Source organism: Gossypium arboreum, chromosome 11 (assembly GCF_025698485.1).
Source record: "Gossypium arboreum isolate Shixiya-1 chromosome 11, ASM2569848v2, whole genome shotgun sequence".
Classification (NCBI taxonomy): Eukaryota; Viridiplantae; Streptophyta; class Magnoliopsida; order Malvales; family Malvaceae; genus Gossypium; species Gossypium arboreum.
Window position 1 is genome coordinate 115,680,808 of NC_069080.1, and position 16,121 is coordinate 115,696,928.

A 16,121-nucleotide genomic window follows, 5' to 3' on the forward strand; every position below is an offset into this window, starting at 1 on the left:
TGAATTCCTCAGTTTGTCGGAAGGTTAATTACGACCAAACCTTCACCTAAAGATAAATTCACATGGTCAAAACTATAATTATACACTACGAATCAAAAATGCTATCCCAAATATGACAATCCCTAAAAGTAATTTTGAAACTTAGAACCACAATCTTACCACAGATGGCCCACAACGATGCAAAAAAAAAAACAAAGAAGGAGAAATCCTAAAAGCAAAGAAAAGCGTATCTAGAGAAAAATCTTATGGCTAAACTTGAATTGAAAAGCAAAGGAAATAAACGAAACAAAAATTTGTAGGAAAGAACAAATTGACATGAAAGTGGAAGGGGAAAAGAGAATGGACGGTTTGAGGGAGAGAAATTTTATGTAACACCCCTAACCCGTATCCAACACCGGACAGGGCTCGAGGTATTACCAGAACTTTACACTTTCAGTATACTAACTCGGATCACAAAATTTCATTTGAATTTAAAACTTTTCAATCATGAGCATCTCGTCCCATGTATAGGCCTTCGAGACCAATAACATATCGGAAGGCAATGCGGGACAAATACAGGCACGTTTAATTACCCTTGGGCTCCTCAAAAATTTTTTCTTATTATAAAGGGACACACGCCAGTGCAGGTGGGCCGTGTGGACTCACACGCTTGTGTATCTTGGGGCACGCCCTTGCCCTTCAACCGTGGGCAACACTGACTTATCAACACGGCCATGGCACACGCCTATGCTGCCTACCTGTGGACGAAATTGTTATTTTAACACGGCCGTGGCGCACGCTCGTGTGGCCTACTCGTATACAACTTTGAGCTAAAATTTTAAGTGTAGGGAACACACGACCATAGCACACACCCATGGAAGGGAACCGTGTGTCACACACGGTCTAGACACACACCCGTGTGTCCAACCATGTGGACTTTGTTAGGCTATTTTCCAAGCCTTTAGTCACCCCTTTCTACTACTGTGCCTAGTGGTTACCAAGTTTGAGAGAAAACATAATTTTATGCTTGTAAATAACCTTAATGAAAATAGTTGTATGGAAACCTCATATCATTGGTTTCATACATAATTGGTTATTTCCTCTTTAGTGTCATGGATTCCCATGTTACGTTAATCCATTCAAAATTGGCTCATTCATGTGACTCATTGCCAATTGATAGCAACCCATCATTTGTAATTAAAACCATGCATAAAATCGTAGGTCATAGCCTACTTAAATTAATCCAATTTTCATGGCCATATACAAAGAGATAAACATATTTTTACATGCCTTTACTTGGCAAATCAAATGACACATATAACAAAATACTAAAAAATACTATACATGCCATTGAACAAAATAAACAGAGTCTTTATACAAAAGCTTGTTTAGTTGATAGTGTGTTGACTCTCCAATTATCCTCCAATCCTTTCGAGTCCTCGAGCTCTGTGAGACAGGGACAAAGAGAGGGGTAAGAATTTACATGCTTAGTAAGCTCGAATAACCAGAAAGTAAACTTACCGAGTAATTAGCATACATCCATACTTAATTCATGAAATCATCTATTATGAAATGATTTCCTATCACATGCACTCAATCAATGAGTTAGTCACATAATCATGTATCATGTTATTTAACTAGATGAGCTCATCATTCAACATTTCATTCACACATATATATATATATATATATATATATATATATATATATATATATCCATGTTAATTTCGTTGAGTTTCTAGGAAATATCGATGGAATACCCATTATCTGTTAATTCTTACGAATGATCATTTCACATATAAACGCTCCCGCGAGCCTCTCATCTTATGATAGGATTACCAGTCCAAGCTAAATCCCCCATATCATGAACTCATAAGGTGACGTTAGGATTACCAGTCCAGGCTAAATCCCTTATGACGACAAACACCCTTAATGAGCTCAGATCTAAATTACCAGTCCAGGCTAAATTCAGACCCTAATCGGATTACCCGTCCGGGCTAAATCCATAATGCACACATATTCTTCGGGAGGCTTGATCATTCAAGGAACACCCGTTCGGGCTAAATCCTTTTCATACTTGAGATCACAGATTACCCGTCCGGGCTAAATCCTTACTGCAACACATGCAAGATCTCAGTTCACATGTCAAAGAGGGTTTGTCCATCGAATTCCCTTTTTCAACCTTAACCTAGACATTTTTACATGTTATCATCAAATATGCATTTCTATAATGTTTCATGTAACACCCCAAACCCGGCCCAGACGTTATGGCCGGATCTGACGTGTCACATTGAAGTTTTTAAGAATACCCATGCCTCTTTCAACGTCCTTCTTAGTATTTTAAAAGATAGTCTTTGCTAAGTTAATAAAGTGAATGGAAGTCATGCACCGGTAGGTATCCAAAGCAGAAGGTGAGCCATGAAGGTCGCTTAAGTACTAAGCTCTTGATTGGATCCAATCCTAGACATGCCCACAACCATTGCCACACTTTGGTGCGAGGTTAGGTTTTGAGAAAAACGAGTTGGAATTCATTTAAGTAAATATTTTTTATAAACCAATTAATTGTATCGTTGCATTATTTTGAAAACAATTATCATTTTGGAAACGCGCCCTAAGTCTAACCCATTTTGGATTGTTATCAGTAAAATATAGGGTATAAAATAAAATAATCCCAGAAAAATAATTAAAATAGCCTTATTACAACCCCAAACCAAATAATAATATTAATTAAGATAAAACTCATATAAAAAAATAAATTGGTTACTTATTGCGATTAAAAGAAACAGAAACAGTAGTGTGGCCATCTCCGAGTCCCTTGCAGCTCCAAACCATCTAAGCTTAGGGATTACCTGCACAGTTAGAAACGGGGTGAGTTTATGAAAACTCAGTGTGTAATCCCCAACAACAAAAAAACAGTGAATAACACAGTGTTAGTACAATCTGGGCCAAAGCCCTATTCAGTAACAGTATAGTCTGGGCCTTAGCCCTTAAACAGTAGCAATATGGGCCTAAGCCACGATTGATCTCGACATATCTTGGGTAAAGCCATTTCATAAATCATATCATCGGGTCAAGCCTTTTCATAAATCATATCATCGTCAAGCCTCATCAGAACGGTATGGCCCATAGGCCCATTTCAATATCACATGTAATATCAATGAATGTATACAAGCCCATTTGGGAGACTACTCAACCCACCATCCGCTACTCTCCACCGTACCAACCAACACACCATGTGGGAATAACTCAACCCACCCAACCAAACTCTCCACTTGGCAAAGATAGTCGCTTTATCATATAACTAGAGGCCTAGCCTCTTTTAATAACTGGGCAAAACCCTTTTGATAAACCGGGCAAAGCCCTTTTGATAAACCGGGCAAAGCCCTTTTCAGAACCCAGGGCATAGCTCTTTTGCTTCCTCCATCCATATAAACCTAACCCATGCATAAATGAATACATCATGTGCATATCATACATATCATGTGCATATCGTATCAAATCATATATATCAAAATCTCATGCACCAAACTCATAATTAAACCCTAGGGGTAAAATGGTCATTTTTACCTAGGGGCAAAACAGTCATTTTCATATTATAAGGGTAATTTCAAAATTTTACCAAATATTAGGGTTTTCCATGTTCATTATCAGTTACTAACAATTTCATGTGTTTTGACAGCGATTCTAGCCCATTCTTAGCGAAACCGAGTTATTGGGCCAAAAACCCCTAATAGGCCCTACATACCCGAATTAGTCATCTAGGTCTATTTAGCCCATCTTCCATAACGATCTTAGCCGTATTAACGCGCAGTCTGACAGGATTCCATTTTCTACCAAATTTACCCAAATGGGCCCAGAAGCCCATTGAGCCCGATTTCAGCCCCTCGAGGCCCAACTTACCGTGATGCTAAAAATCGTGCTCTTACCTGTTCCAATGACCCTGATCATCAACTTAGTGAATCTAACTAACCAATGAGCGTTCGCTTGCTCACAAGTCCTCGAAATGCCAAAATTTCGACATTTCAGCTTTTCGGCAAATATCGAGTTAAGCTACGAAAGAGGGTTCGTTACACACCTGTTATGGGTTGAAGTTGAAACGTTTCCAAAATCAATCACTTACGATAACCACCACCTATCACTCAAACTTAACTAATCCAATATCAATATATGTAAATCCTAAGCACATCAGTCATACAGAACATAAGGGCATATTCGTCATTTTACCATGCAGGGGTATTACGGTCACTTTACCCTACAGGGGTTTTACGGTCTTTTACCTATTAGGGGTATTTTAGTCATTTCATTCTACAAGGGTGTTTTGGTAAATCTACAAACCAAGGGTATTTCAGTAATTTTGTAAACCAATGGTATTTCTATAATTTTTAGAAAGTCAAGGGTATTTCTGTAATTTTATAAATTAAGGGTATTTTGGTAATTTTACAAATTAAGGGTATTTTGATAATTTCACAAACCAGTGGTATTTTGGTAATTTTGTAAACCAAGGGTATTTTAGTAATTTTGTAAATCGAGGGTAAAACGATAATTCTATAAATCGAGGGTAAAACGATAATTCTGTAAATTGAGGGTAAAACGGTAATTCTGTAAATTGAGGGTAAAATGTTAATTCTATAAATCGAGGGTAAAACGGTAATTCTATAAATCGAAGGTAAAACGGTAATTCTGTAAATCGAGGGTACTTTGGTAATTTTACAAATTGAGGACATTTTAGTAATTTGGTAAACTAAAGTATTCTAAACAGGGATAACAATACGAATGGGCCTAAAGCCTATTCTCGACCCAAATGGGCCCACACGCTCGTGTGACCCTTTTAGCCCAAATCTAGCCACAAATATAAGATTCACCTAGCCTAGTCCAATATTTACTACACAATCAAACAAACTTATCCAATTGGACCCGTAGGCCCATTGGGCCTACATGGCCCTTTTCGGCCCGAAGTAGCCATCCTACAGCTAGAGTAGTGAGAAATACACACCTGATAGGAGACTGGAGTTAATCCACGCTCTGAGCACTCTTAGCCGACGCCCAACCCAAACAAGCACGCCATATAGCGAAAGGGATCAGCCAAGAAAGGTACCTTTACTCTCCTCATGGTTCTCTCTATTTAAAGCCGACAGCATCCACTCTTATGTTAGCTTCCGATGTGGGATCCTTCCAACATCAGAGTTTAAATTCAACACCAACTCTTGCTGCCCCCTGTTAGCAAAATAAATGCTCTTTGATTGCCATGAGTTTCAAACCTTGGACATCCTTGCCAACTCTATGACGCCACCTTGCCACTTCACCACAGGCTCTTTTTGTGTCATATTTTATCCCCAATTAATTATAAGGTCTAAAGGCCAAAGTCCAGGTTCCCTTAAAAAAAAACAGAATAAATTGCAAGAGCCAAGGCTTGAACCCAGGCTCCCATACAACCTTAATTACGGCATTTCCACTAGACCACATTGCTCCTTGTGTCATTTATTTAACACAATAATTTAAAAGGCCCTCATCCAAGCATTCAGTTTTTTTCACTTAATACCAAAATTTTTGCCAAAGCCCAAGTTTGAACCCAAGATTTCTCCAACACTTCTCAAAGCCATTAACCACTAAAGCAAACATTTAATTGTTTCATTGCATTGCACAATTAAATACCTATATACAATCTCCTTACGGACCCCCACTCAAGGCCCAATACTTCTAGGCCCAAATTCGGGGTGTTACATTTCATGCCAATAATAAATGCAATCATCATGCATTCATAAATCATACAATTAAGCATATTAGGGGTTTACTTTAAGTTATTCGAACTTACCTCGTATTCTTTTCGGGATTGTGTTTCGGTTACTCCGAAACCTTGCATTTACCTCGATCGACCTCCGAAATTTGTTCCTCGGGGTCTATATCAACAAAATTAACTCATTAATACACTACATTATATATTTCAAGTCTAATTCTCACCTCCAGTCCAAAAGACCGTTTTGCCCCTAACCTTTCACATTTTTACGATTTAGTCCCTAGGCTCGAATAATGAAACACATGCACTTTCTATCTTATCCAAGCCTAGCCGAACACTTTTCCTTCTTATGGTAGCCCACATTATCCATTATTTTCTCATTTCTACGACACATTTACATCTTTTGCAAAATGGTCCCTATAAGGGTTTCTCATGAAAATCAACTAGAAAAAGATGTTTAATACACATTCATCTTTCATATTCCTCCATAATCCATCAAAACACAACAAACCCATGCATGGGTAAATTTTTAAACATGAACCTAACATGAAATATGGGTAGAAATGGATAGAGCAAGTTACCGGGATTTCAAAATATAAAGAACATTAAAAACGGGGCTTGGGAGCACTTACTATTGAGCTTGGAAAGCTTGAAAACCCTAGCTATGGTGAAAAAAGAATTTCAACAGCTATGGGGAAGAAAATGGTTGATTTTGGCTTGATTTTTCCCATTTTATTTCATTAAAAAGCCAAATAACCAAAATGCCCTTATCCCCTTTCTTTAAAATTTTATCCATGCAAGCCCATTTTTGTCCAAAAATTTAGAATTTGGGAAAATTGATCTCTAATACCTTCTAATTCATAATATAAAGCAATTTCATACAAATTGCTTCTAGAAACCAAATTTTGCAATTTATTCAATTTAGTCCCTAATTTCCAATTGGACATCTTATACTTAGAATTTCTTCATGAAACTTTAACACATACATATATTCATATTCTATGCCTCATAATAATCATAAAATAAATATTTTGATGTCGGATTTGTGGTCCCAAAACTACTATTCCGATTAGGCCCTATTTCGGGATGTTTCATTTTAGGGATTAAGCGAAATATTAATTTAAAAAAAATTAACAAAAAAAAGATAATAAAAATAATAAAAATTAAAGAATAGACAATTAACTACCCAAATCATATTTGAGACTTCCAAGATTTGAATTAAATTCAAATCCTGACTACATGGCCATACGAACAAAGAATAACAAAAATATTTTCTCTCCATACACACAAAATTCAAACACAAGACATATAGGTAAACTAAAGCCTTTCCACTGAACCAATAAGCTTATAATTGTTAATAAATGCGCAAAAATAATTTATAAATTAGATTCTGAAAGATAGGAGTTGACAAAAATTCAAGGGAAATAATTTGAACACATGACCTCTCACACACAAACACGACTCTTAACCACTAAACCAAATTAAATCACTTATCAAAATTTTCACAATCTTAACTCAAAAACTAAGCGTGAACACTCTTGGTCTCACTAACCTAATTTCTACTAACCCAGTTTTTAAGACGTGACAAGAAATCGTCAATAAAATTTTCAAATAGTTTAAACAAGATTGGTAAAATCTGTGTCTTGAAATTAAAATAACTTCTTAAACTTAAATCACTTGCTTTAGAAAGGCATATGATAATTGGTTTGAAGATAACTATTTGCTACCCACATAATTATCCCTTTGTCAACCTCTCGTAAGAATTGTATAATGCAATGGGGTACTACAATTACACTAAGTTCAATGAGATCTACTAATTATAATATTTACTCAAACATGTCACACATGTATAATTACAAGGATTTTCAAATTAAATACTATGTGGCTTTCTAAATGCGCTATTAAGAAATAAAACAATAATTCTAATTTTATTAAGAAAAACTACACACAATCAACCTTTTCTATAACAGCGACTCGCTATAACAACCACGTTTCTAGTATAACTAAATTTTATGTTTTATTTTAACTCTCTATTGGTAGGTTTGGATGAGCGATGGGGTGCGGTGCGTTTAACTTACTTTTTGTCTCACGCTACAGTATCGTTATAATATCTAATCTCACCGCAACCACTGTTTTTACACTAACTGCATGTAAATACACACCCATCCAAACCCACCCTATAACAACTTTCACTTATAACAACAATATCCATAATTATGAAGTACATTCTTTATTAAATTAGTTATGTACAACAACATAATATCTAAAATTATAGCTATTTCATAAAAGCAAGCCTATTAATTATAATTTATTAAACAAAATGATATTAATTTATATATTATTTCAACAAAATGTTAAATTTCACATGAAAAAATCTATTAATCATATTTATTAAATGAAAATACTTTTGAATGAGTGGGATTAAATATATCAATTCAATAAACTATTAAATTCACTAATTAAATATTCTACTATGAATTTGGAACATCATAAACTTATAAATTGATTACTTAAATTTAATAACTTGTGATAAATTAATTAATTTAATTTGATAACTCATACTGATTAAATGAACTTATTAGATTTATGAACTTCATAATTAATCATGTGAAAGAATGTAAAATAAAATATGCATAAGAGCAATAATGCATGCACATGTTATATGTCTTTTAATTTGATGATTTGATTCCCACTTTCTTTCTTTTTGAAAATAATTCTCACTTTTTTTTATTTGATGGAAATTCATGATATGAATTTTACGATAAGTTTACAATAATAATCTCCCTATAACAACATGTTGTCATTGGTTTATGACAAGAACCACTCTATAACAAACAAAAGAGAGAGTGAACCATATATAATTAATATTTGATTAAGCATATATATATATATATATATATCAACAAAATAATTAATATACATTTTTAGGATTATTATTTGATACACACGGTAGAGTTTTCTTACTTCACAAGCGAGGTTAGAAAATCGTAATGTGTATCATATATATTTTTTATTTTTTAAATATCAATTAAGGATATTTATTAATCTCCTAACCCTACTCGTGAAATTAAAAAACTCCATTATTTACGTATCAAATAAGTATTATTTTATATAGGATAAATCCCAAAACTATACATTAACTATAGTTTAATGTGCAATTGTATATATGAACTTTGATTTTGTGCAATTTTATACATGAAATTTTGATTTGATCCAATTCTTGTATATTATTAACACAATTATTGATATAACATCATTTTATGTTTATATATTGCATACATAAATAATTATATTTATCCAATATAAAAATAAAATTATGTATTTGTTTCTTTAAATGTGTATGATTAAATCAAAATTAAAGTTTCAAGTATATATTTGAACCACAATTAGAGGTTTTTTTTTAAGAGTAAATTCATTAATTCATTCAATGAATGGAACCATACAATTCAGGAGAAAAATAACAAACACTCATCGTAGATGGTGAAATACAAGCTCCATCAACACAACAAAGGCTTTAGCCTCAGCATCAATAGAACATTATGATACGTTGACAATTGGCTTTATCACAATTCAAGCATGACATATCTAGAGTGATTGCAAGCACTTAATACGATAAGGAAATCAACCGTGGATGGTCCAAAGCGGCGAGCAAAAATCGATAAAAAAATCAAGCATTCACCAAACTAGAGAGAATGACGACAAATCATCCCTAAAATCACTTGTAAAACTAAGATTACATGCATAAGTAAGACTAAAAAATGTGCTACAAGAACATATAAAAACTTTTAAATTTGAAGACTTATTAAACAATGAAAAAATAAAAAAATATATAAAACTTAAGACAACACGGGTCCAAATAGACTCGTGAAATTATTTATTATTCTGAAACACTCTCAAAACAAAAATAGATTAAGAATTTGATGAAGAGCCACCCACTTTCCAAGAGAAACTACTGGTGGTCGATATAGTTTTAGCGAATGACAGGCCATCGTCAGTTGTCCGTCACAACTTGTGAAGATAACAAAGATACCCACAAAACAAATCTGCAAATTGAAAAGAGAGAAGACATGTGTAATGAATGAGAAGAAGAAAGAAAGAAAGGGTTGATAGGAGGGGGAAAATGAGGGCGATAGCCAGCCCGAAGGTTGGCAATGGCGCTAGGCAAATCAAAAGATAAGAAGCAAACAGCTTGGAGAAAAAAGGGAACCACAATTAGAGTTTCATATGTATAATTACACAAAATTAAAATTTATGTATACGGTTACACATTAAATCATAATTTATGTATTGTTTTGAGATTTATCTATTTTTATATATAACTACAAAATAATGAGTAATAAATTGGTGATTAAACATATCTGAAGTCAGATTAAAAAACAATAGATATGTATGATGAAGTAGCTATCAAGAAATCCGACGCACATCTTGGCAATTAAGGCGTAAACGTGGCAATGCAAAGCTCACGGGTGAATTGTCGCCCTCCTACCCTAACAAGGAATTTATTGAGAAAGGGATTGAACATTTTAGATGCAATGAATCCCCTTCCAATATTTCTTTCATCCCTTTCCTTTATGGTTAGGATGTCTTATTCAAAGAAAATTAAATGAAATATATATTTATAAAAGAAAATCAATGATATAAAGGAAGAGATTTATTTACACGGTGTAAAATTTAAGTGGTTTTATAACATTTTGTAACTTTTGTATAATTAATATATTTATATTTGTCATGCATGTAAATTTTAAATTGATCTAATATTTTATCATATCAATTTAAAATATTATTTATATTAATATATATTTAACGATTGATTTTTTTACATAAAATGAATAGTTAGAATTTTTATTTATTCCAAGCTTGACATGACATGAATTAAGTATGAAATATGATGGCTAGATTGTTAAAATATTAATTATATAAAAGTTTTAGAAAAGTATAAAACCACTTAAATTTTTATATTAGTGTAAGTGGATCACTCCATTGATACGAGTATATATATATATATTGCAATATGAGTATCATTAGAAAAAAAATCAATGTCATTAAAAATATAAAACAAAATATATTTATATTAAATATAACTAAAACGGTAATATTTTTTTGAGAATTTTATTTTAGAGTTAGTATTAAGTATACTAAGGGTGAGTGTACTTTTTTATTTTAGGTTAGTCTTAAAAATTGTTACCAGTCTTTTTGTAATATATATATATATATATAATATTTTGTTATATTTTTATAGGATACTTGTTATTTTATAGGATACTTGTTAACTTTAACCTTACCTGTGAAGTCTAGAAATTCTATTGTTAGTAGTGCCATTTTCATTAAATAAAAATTGTGGAAATTAAAAAAATAAAAACTAGAATTTGAATGAAGAATTTGAGTTATTTAAATTTCTTTGAAATTTCATATAAATTTTGAAGTTGTCTATTATTTTACTTAAACTAGTTAATTAATTTATGAAATTTTATTTAATTTTGTGAAAATGAAATTTATACTCTAAATCCCTCATTCAAACAATTGTATTAGATTTTCCTTTTCTTTTCTTTTTAAAGATAAAAGAGCTACTCTGACTTTGTAGACAAAAGTGTTACTATCACAAGATCAACACAAAATAAACCAGACTTATCTAATGTGATTTGGGCACTTTAGCTTGTGTCCAACATCCAAAATAAACAACATTTTACTAAACTCCTAACTTTAATACAAACCTAGTAGGATTATCTTTCTCTCTCTTTTTTTTATAAGTCACAAGGATTATATCTCATTAGCTATTTAATTTTAAAAACTAAGCAATCATCTTTATTTATAGAGTTTGTTATAATAAACATCGATAATAGCAATAAAATTATCATAAAACAATAAGAAAAAAAATAAAACACGCAGATTTTACGTGAAAAACCTTTCGAGGAAAAATCACGGGCAAAGGAGGACAAATTCACTAATATTGAAAATCGAATGATACAAGAGGAGTTTAACTACATCTATTTAAAGGATTAAAACTCTATTCTAATCAATGTCAAATAGAAGAAGTGTAGTTCTATACGAATTCTACTTGTATGGCATGGTCCCTACCCGATCTCAATCCCAGTACAGTTTTATGCTTAATAGGGATCTATAGCAGGCTTCGACCTTTCGCCCCCACAAATCCCCTTATTTTGTCACAGTATTTTATTTCTTTAACAAGTTGTGGGATCCAGGTCACACAATTATAACAGAGCTATTACTTTGATTATCAAGAAATCTTATCCATATTAATTTTTTTCTCTTGCCCATCAACATTCTTTTTCTTCCTTCTTCTCATTCACTCCGTACTTCTTCTCTCCTTTTAGTTTGCAGATCTATTTTGTGGGTATCTTTGTTATCTTCACAAGTTGTGATGGACAGATGAGGTGCCTATCATCATTGAAACACCATCGACCACCGACAGTTTCCTTTAAAAAGTGGGTAGCTCTTCGTTGGCATCTTAATATGTTTCTATTTTGAGAGTATTTCAGAATAAAAACTGATTTCATGAGTCGATTTTGACTCGTATTGTCCTAAGTTTTATATGTTTGTCTATTTATTTTTACATTGTTTAATAAGTCTTCACTTTTAAAAGAGACTTTAATATTCGCAAAAGATAAAATATCACTTAGCTAAACTTGTAACTTTAATATTCCTTATAGCAATATTTGCACGGATAAAGCTTGAAACCCTCATTATAAAAATTTCCATAGGATTATATCTATCCTCTACTACATGATTCTAAAGGTTAAGCCTACTATATATTCATAGGGCTAGTACTTAAGATTTCCTACTAACAATATCTATTTCATTACCAAAAGTTGTATTGGACTAGAATGTTACTCCAATTTAAATTTTGGAATCAAAATATTCTATCCTAACCAAGTTGATCAAGGCTGTTGGCTATAGGGTAAATTTTAGTGTGAAGTATAATCTCAATATAATGGATCCACTTATTTACAATGATTGCTTAGCAGTTTAAGTTGGTGAATGTTCATCAGGCATCAAACGAATCTAAAGACCATTATTATATTAATATGGAAATGTAAAATATTAGGAAGATGCTTCCATCTTTGCCTAGTACTCATAGAATTTGATAAATATAAGCATAATTTATTGAGTTGTGCTTACTTGTTGGGGAACAAAAGAAAATAGAAATGTCCAAATTAATCAAAAAAAAAATGAATGAAGCAGTTAGGCAAATGGTGATTAATAAAAATGAGTTGGGTGGTTTTCATGGGACCCAAATTGTCCCATACAATTACTCTTAAAAAGTGTCATCGGATAAATATGATTCAATTTCAATCATCTGAAACCCAAAGAGAGGACTGGGGTTGTTGATTGGCTGGCATCAATAGGAGAGACCAGGAAGAGTAGATGGGAAAACCTCATAATGAATGCAAAGTATTGTGGACCCTTAGCGTGCCTGTGGTCCTTCACCTTTACCGAACCTTATGAGTTGTAGCTTAAAAGCTCAAAGATGTATGAGAAAAAACCACAGCTGCTGATAGATGTGGACCATTGTGACGACTATTTCAAAATCTAAAGTAGTGTGCATTATTGATACGCTCGTGTGCTTCCATGAAAGCAACGCATATGCGATTCATATTAACCAACGATTCTATTGTCGGTGCAAGTCCCATGTTTTTTTACCACCTCCACTTCGCCAATACATAAAGCTGCATGCATGGGATCAAAATTACATCTTATAATATCATATTTAATTAACACCAATTACAAATTTAATTTCTAAACAATATACCCTCTTCCCTTTATCAAAATTAGCTCCAAAAATGTAAATTAATTGATTATAGGTGTAGCAAATTGTTGTTTGTTAATTTCCCAACACAAACAAATTTGTTGGATCTTCATGTCATATCATAATTATATAGAGATTAGCCAGCATATTTCCACCCTTTCATCCTCATCTAAAGCCATATTTCTTTTCTAACAACTCTTTTTAAGTCTCATTTTTATTATTTGGTAGGTTGGATCTGTTTTTTTCTTTTATATAATGTCTAAAATTATATATAGCTCCTTGTCAACCTTTAAATAATAAAATAATACATTTCAGTGCATTCGAACTCACGTCCTCTTGCACTGACAACACTATTTATATCAATCGACTATATTTTATTTTTTAAAATATTAATTAATGATACATAACAGTTTCATTGAGTTAAAAAATTTCACTAGTTTCATTGAGTTAAAAAAATTTCACTATCTTTTATGAACAAAAAAACAAAAAGACACATAGCATCATCCTATAAAAAAAGTTAAATTTTCAAAATTTTCTCATAATCTTATTTGATTTAATACTGTGGCTATAAAATAAAAAGTTTAAACTTCAAAATATCATTTTATTTAATTCTAGTATATATTTTTATATTTATATTATTAAAATTTTATTAAAATTTTATAAATACAACAATTTTCATATTGCATATCTTTTATGTTCTTTATTTTTAATGTAATTATTTTTTTAACCCATGAAAATTAATAATCTAAGTCTTTTAAAAAAGTATTTATTCAAACGCAAATATTAAAATTTAGAAATAATATATTTCAAAATTTCTCATCCCAACATATTTCTCTTTTTAAAAGAAGAAAGCATTCATGTGGTTCCATGTCTTTATCAATCTGAGGTAATGGTTCCAACAGGAGACCATACCCACATGTATGGTTACCCGTAGTTATCTATCAAACGAAAGCCCTAAACTAAACCATGTCATACCCATAAACAACAACCCATGTGGAGTCAACCCAAGTCACTTCGAATCTACCCACCAGTCATTACATCCAATGCTCCAGATTTGTTCCCTACAAAACTCATCAATACATCTGAAACCGTCTGATCTTTTCTGATATCACAGACTTCAATATATATATGGGCGGCCAAACCTTTGTCCCAACCTTGTCCCTCTATTTTTAAGACAGCTGCCTAAATTATGCTGTTCATGTGACAGACATCTTAGCTGCCCCATGTCCAAATTCATGCACTCAACATACCTTTATCACCATATATTCCCATCTATAAAGTATCATAGAAATTTCCTAAGGCTGCAACACATGCATTTGTTCTTCATCATCATCTACCCTTTCTTGAATTATATATAGCAGAACTCATAGCAACATTTCCAAATATATACATATCAACCATAGTTCAATACATCGATCTATCAATCAATCAATCAATCAGCTATCAACCTTCAATCAATCATGGTGTTTGAGAAAGATCTTAACCTTGATGCAACGGAGCTCCGATTAGGCCTACCAGGCTCATCGGAGGAGTCTCTTAGGATCAGTAACAAAAGAGCCTTGCCTGATATGAATGATGATTCTGGTGTCGCAGCTGCTAAAAAATGTGACCAAGAAACTGCTCCACCCACCAAGTAAGAACATGGGAAAAAAATTTATGTTTTTTTTGTATAGTTTCTTTTTATTGATTAATGATTACTGATGATATACATATATGTAAATATTGCAGGGCACAAGTTGTAGGGTGGCCACCGATCCGATCATACAGAAAAAACAGCCTTCAAACAAAGAAAATTGAGGCTGAAACAAGTGGAATGTATGTCAAAGTTAGCATGGATGGAGCTCCTTATCTTAGAAAGATTGATTTAAAGGTTTATAAAGGATACCCAGAATTGTTCAAGGCCTTGGAAGACATGTTCAAGTTCAAAGTTGGTAAATATTCAGAAAGGGAAGGATACAATGGATCAGAATTTGTGCCAACTTATGAAGATAAAGATGGTGATTGGATGTTGGTTGGAGATGTACCATGGGAGTAAGTTCTTTACTCCATTTTATGTATATAAATTCATTAATTTTTTTTAATTAAAACAAAATAAATGCTTACAAATTTTATGTTTTGTCTATACAGAATGTTCATTAATGCTTGCAAAAGGCTGAGGATCGTGAGAGGATCAGAAGCAAGAGGCTTGGGCTGTGTTGTATGAAAACAAAATAACCCATAAATTGACAATTTCGAAGCCTATTTACAAATGATTGAGAAATAAGTTGAGGTCCTTTTTTTTTTTGCTTTGGGTTTATTGGCAAGAAAGAAAAAGAAACATTTTTTTTTCATGTATAGTTTGGAAATTGGCATGTTTTGATTTTCGTGGAATTTGTACAAAGGAGAATACGATTTTCCTTTTTTTTTTTTTCCATGTATCATGTAACAAGGAAAATTATATTATTAATTAAAAGGATGGATTCATCCCATTTTGTAATTCTTTTCCTTGGGTATTTACCCAGGTGGTGGATCAATATATATTCTGGAAAATGGACATTTTGGAGTTTAAAATTGATCTAGCATTTGCTGATAAGACACACAAATCTCAATTTTCAATAGTTCCATAAAGGCATATCACATCAAAGTTAGAAATAATTGGCAATT

General features: G+C 32.4%; 1 protein-coding gene and 1 long non-coding RNA gene across 2 annotated transcripts; one reads left to right on the forward strand and one right to left on the reverse strand.

Annotated features, from left to right (window-relative positions):
• Positions 1 to 2,591: 2,591 nt before the first annotated feature.
• Positions 2,592 to 5,076, reverse strand: LOC128283794 (uncharacterized). The gene is made up of 2 exons (XR_008274204.1): positions 4,973 to 5,076; positions 2,592 to 2,828 (listed from the first exon to the last, which is right to left on the reverse strand). It is a non-coding gene; the product is annotated as an uncharacterized LOC128283794 (long non-coding RNA).
• A 9,559-nt stretch (positions 5,077 to 14,635) lies between these two features.
• Positions 14,636 to 16,028, forward strand: LOC108472529 (auxin-induced protein 22D-like). The gene is made up of 3 exons (XM_017774067.2): positions 14,636 to 15,111; positions 15,207 to 15,509; positions 15,606 to 16,028. The coding sequence occupies exons 1-3, from the start codon at positions 14,939 to 14,941 to the stop codon at positions 15,679 to 15,681; spliced, it is 552 nt and encodes a 183-aa protein (XP_017629556.1). The 5' UTR covers positions 14,636 to 14,938; the 3' UTR covers positions 15,682 to 16,028.
• Positions 16,029 to 16,121: the final 93 nt, after the last annotated feature.

Excerpts from the sequence above, each read along its gene's own strand:
- LOC108472529 (XM_017774067.2), top strand. The coding sequence starts at position 14,939 with ATGGTGTTTGAGAAAGATCTTAACCTTGATGCAACGGAGCTCCGATTA. Across the intron at positions 15,112-15,206 it reads GAAACTGCTCCACCCACCAA|GGCACAAGTTGTAGGGTGGC; the intron begins GTAAGAACATGG and ends TAAATATTGCAG. Across the intron at positions 15,510-15,605 it reads GTTGGAGATGTACCATGGGA|AATGTTCATTAATGCTTGCA; the intron begins GTAAGTTCTTTA and ends TTGTCTATACAG.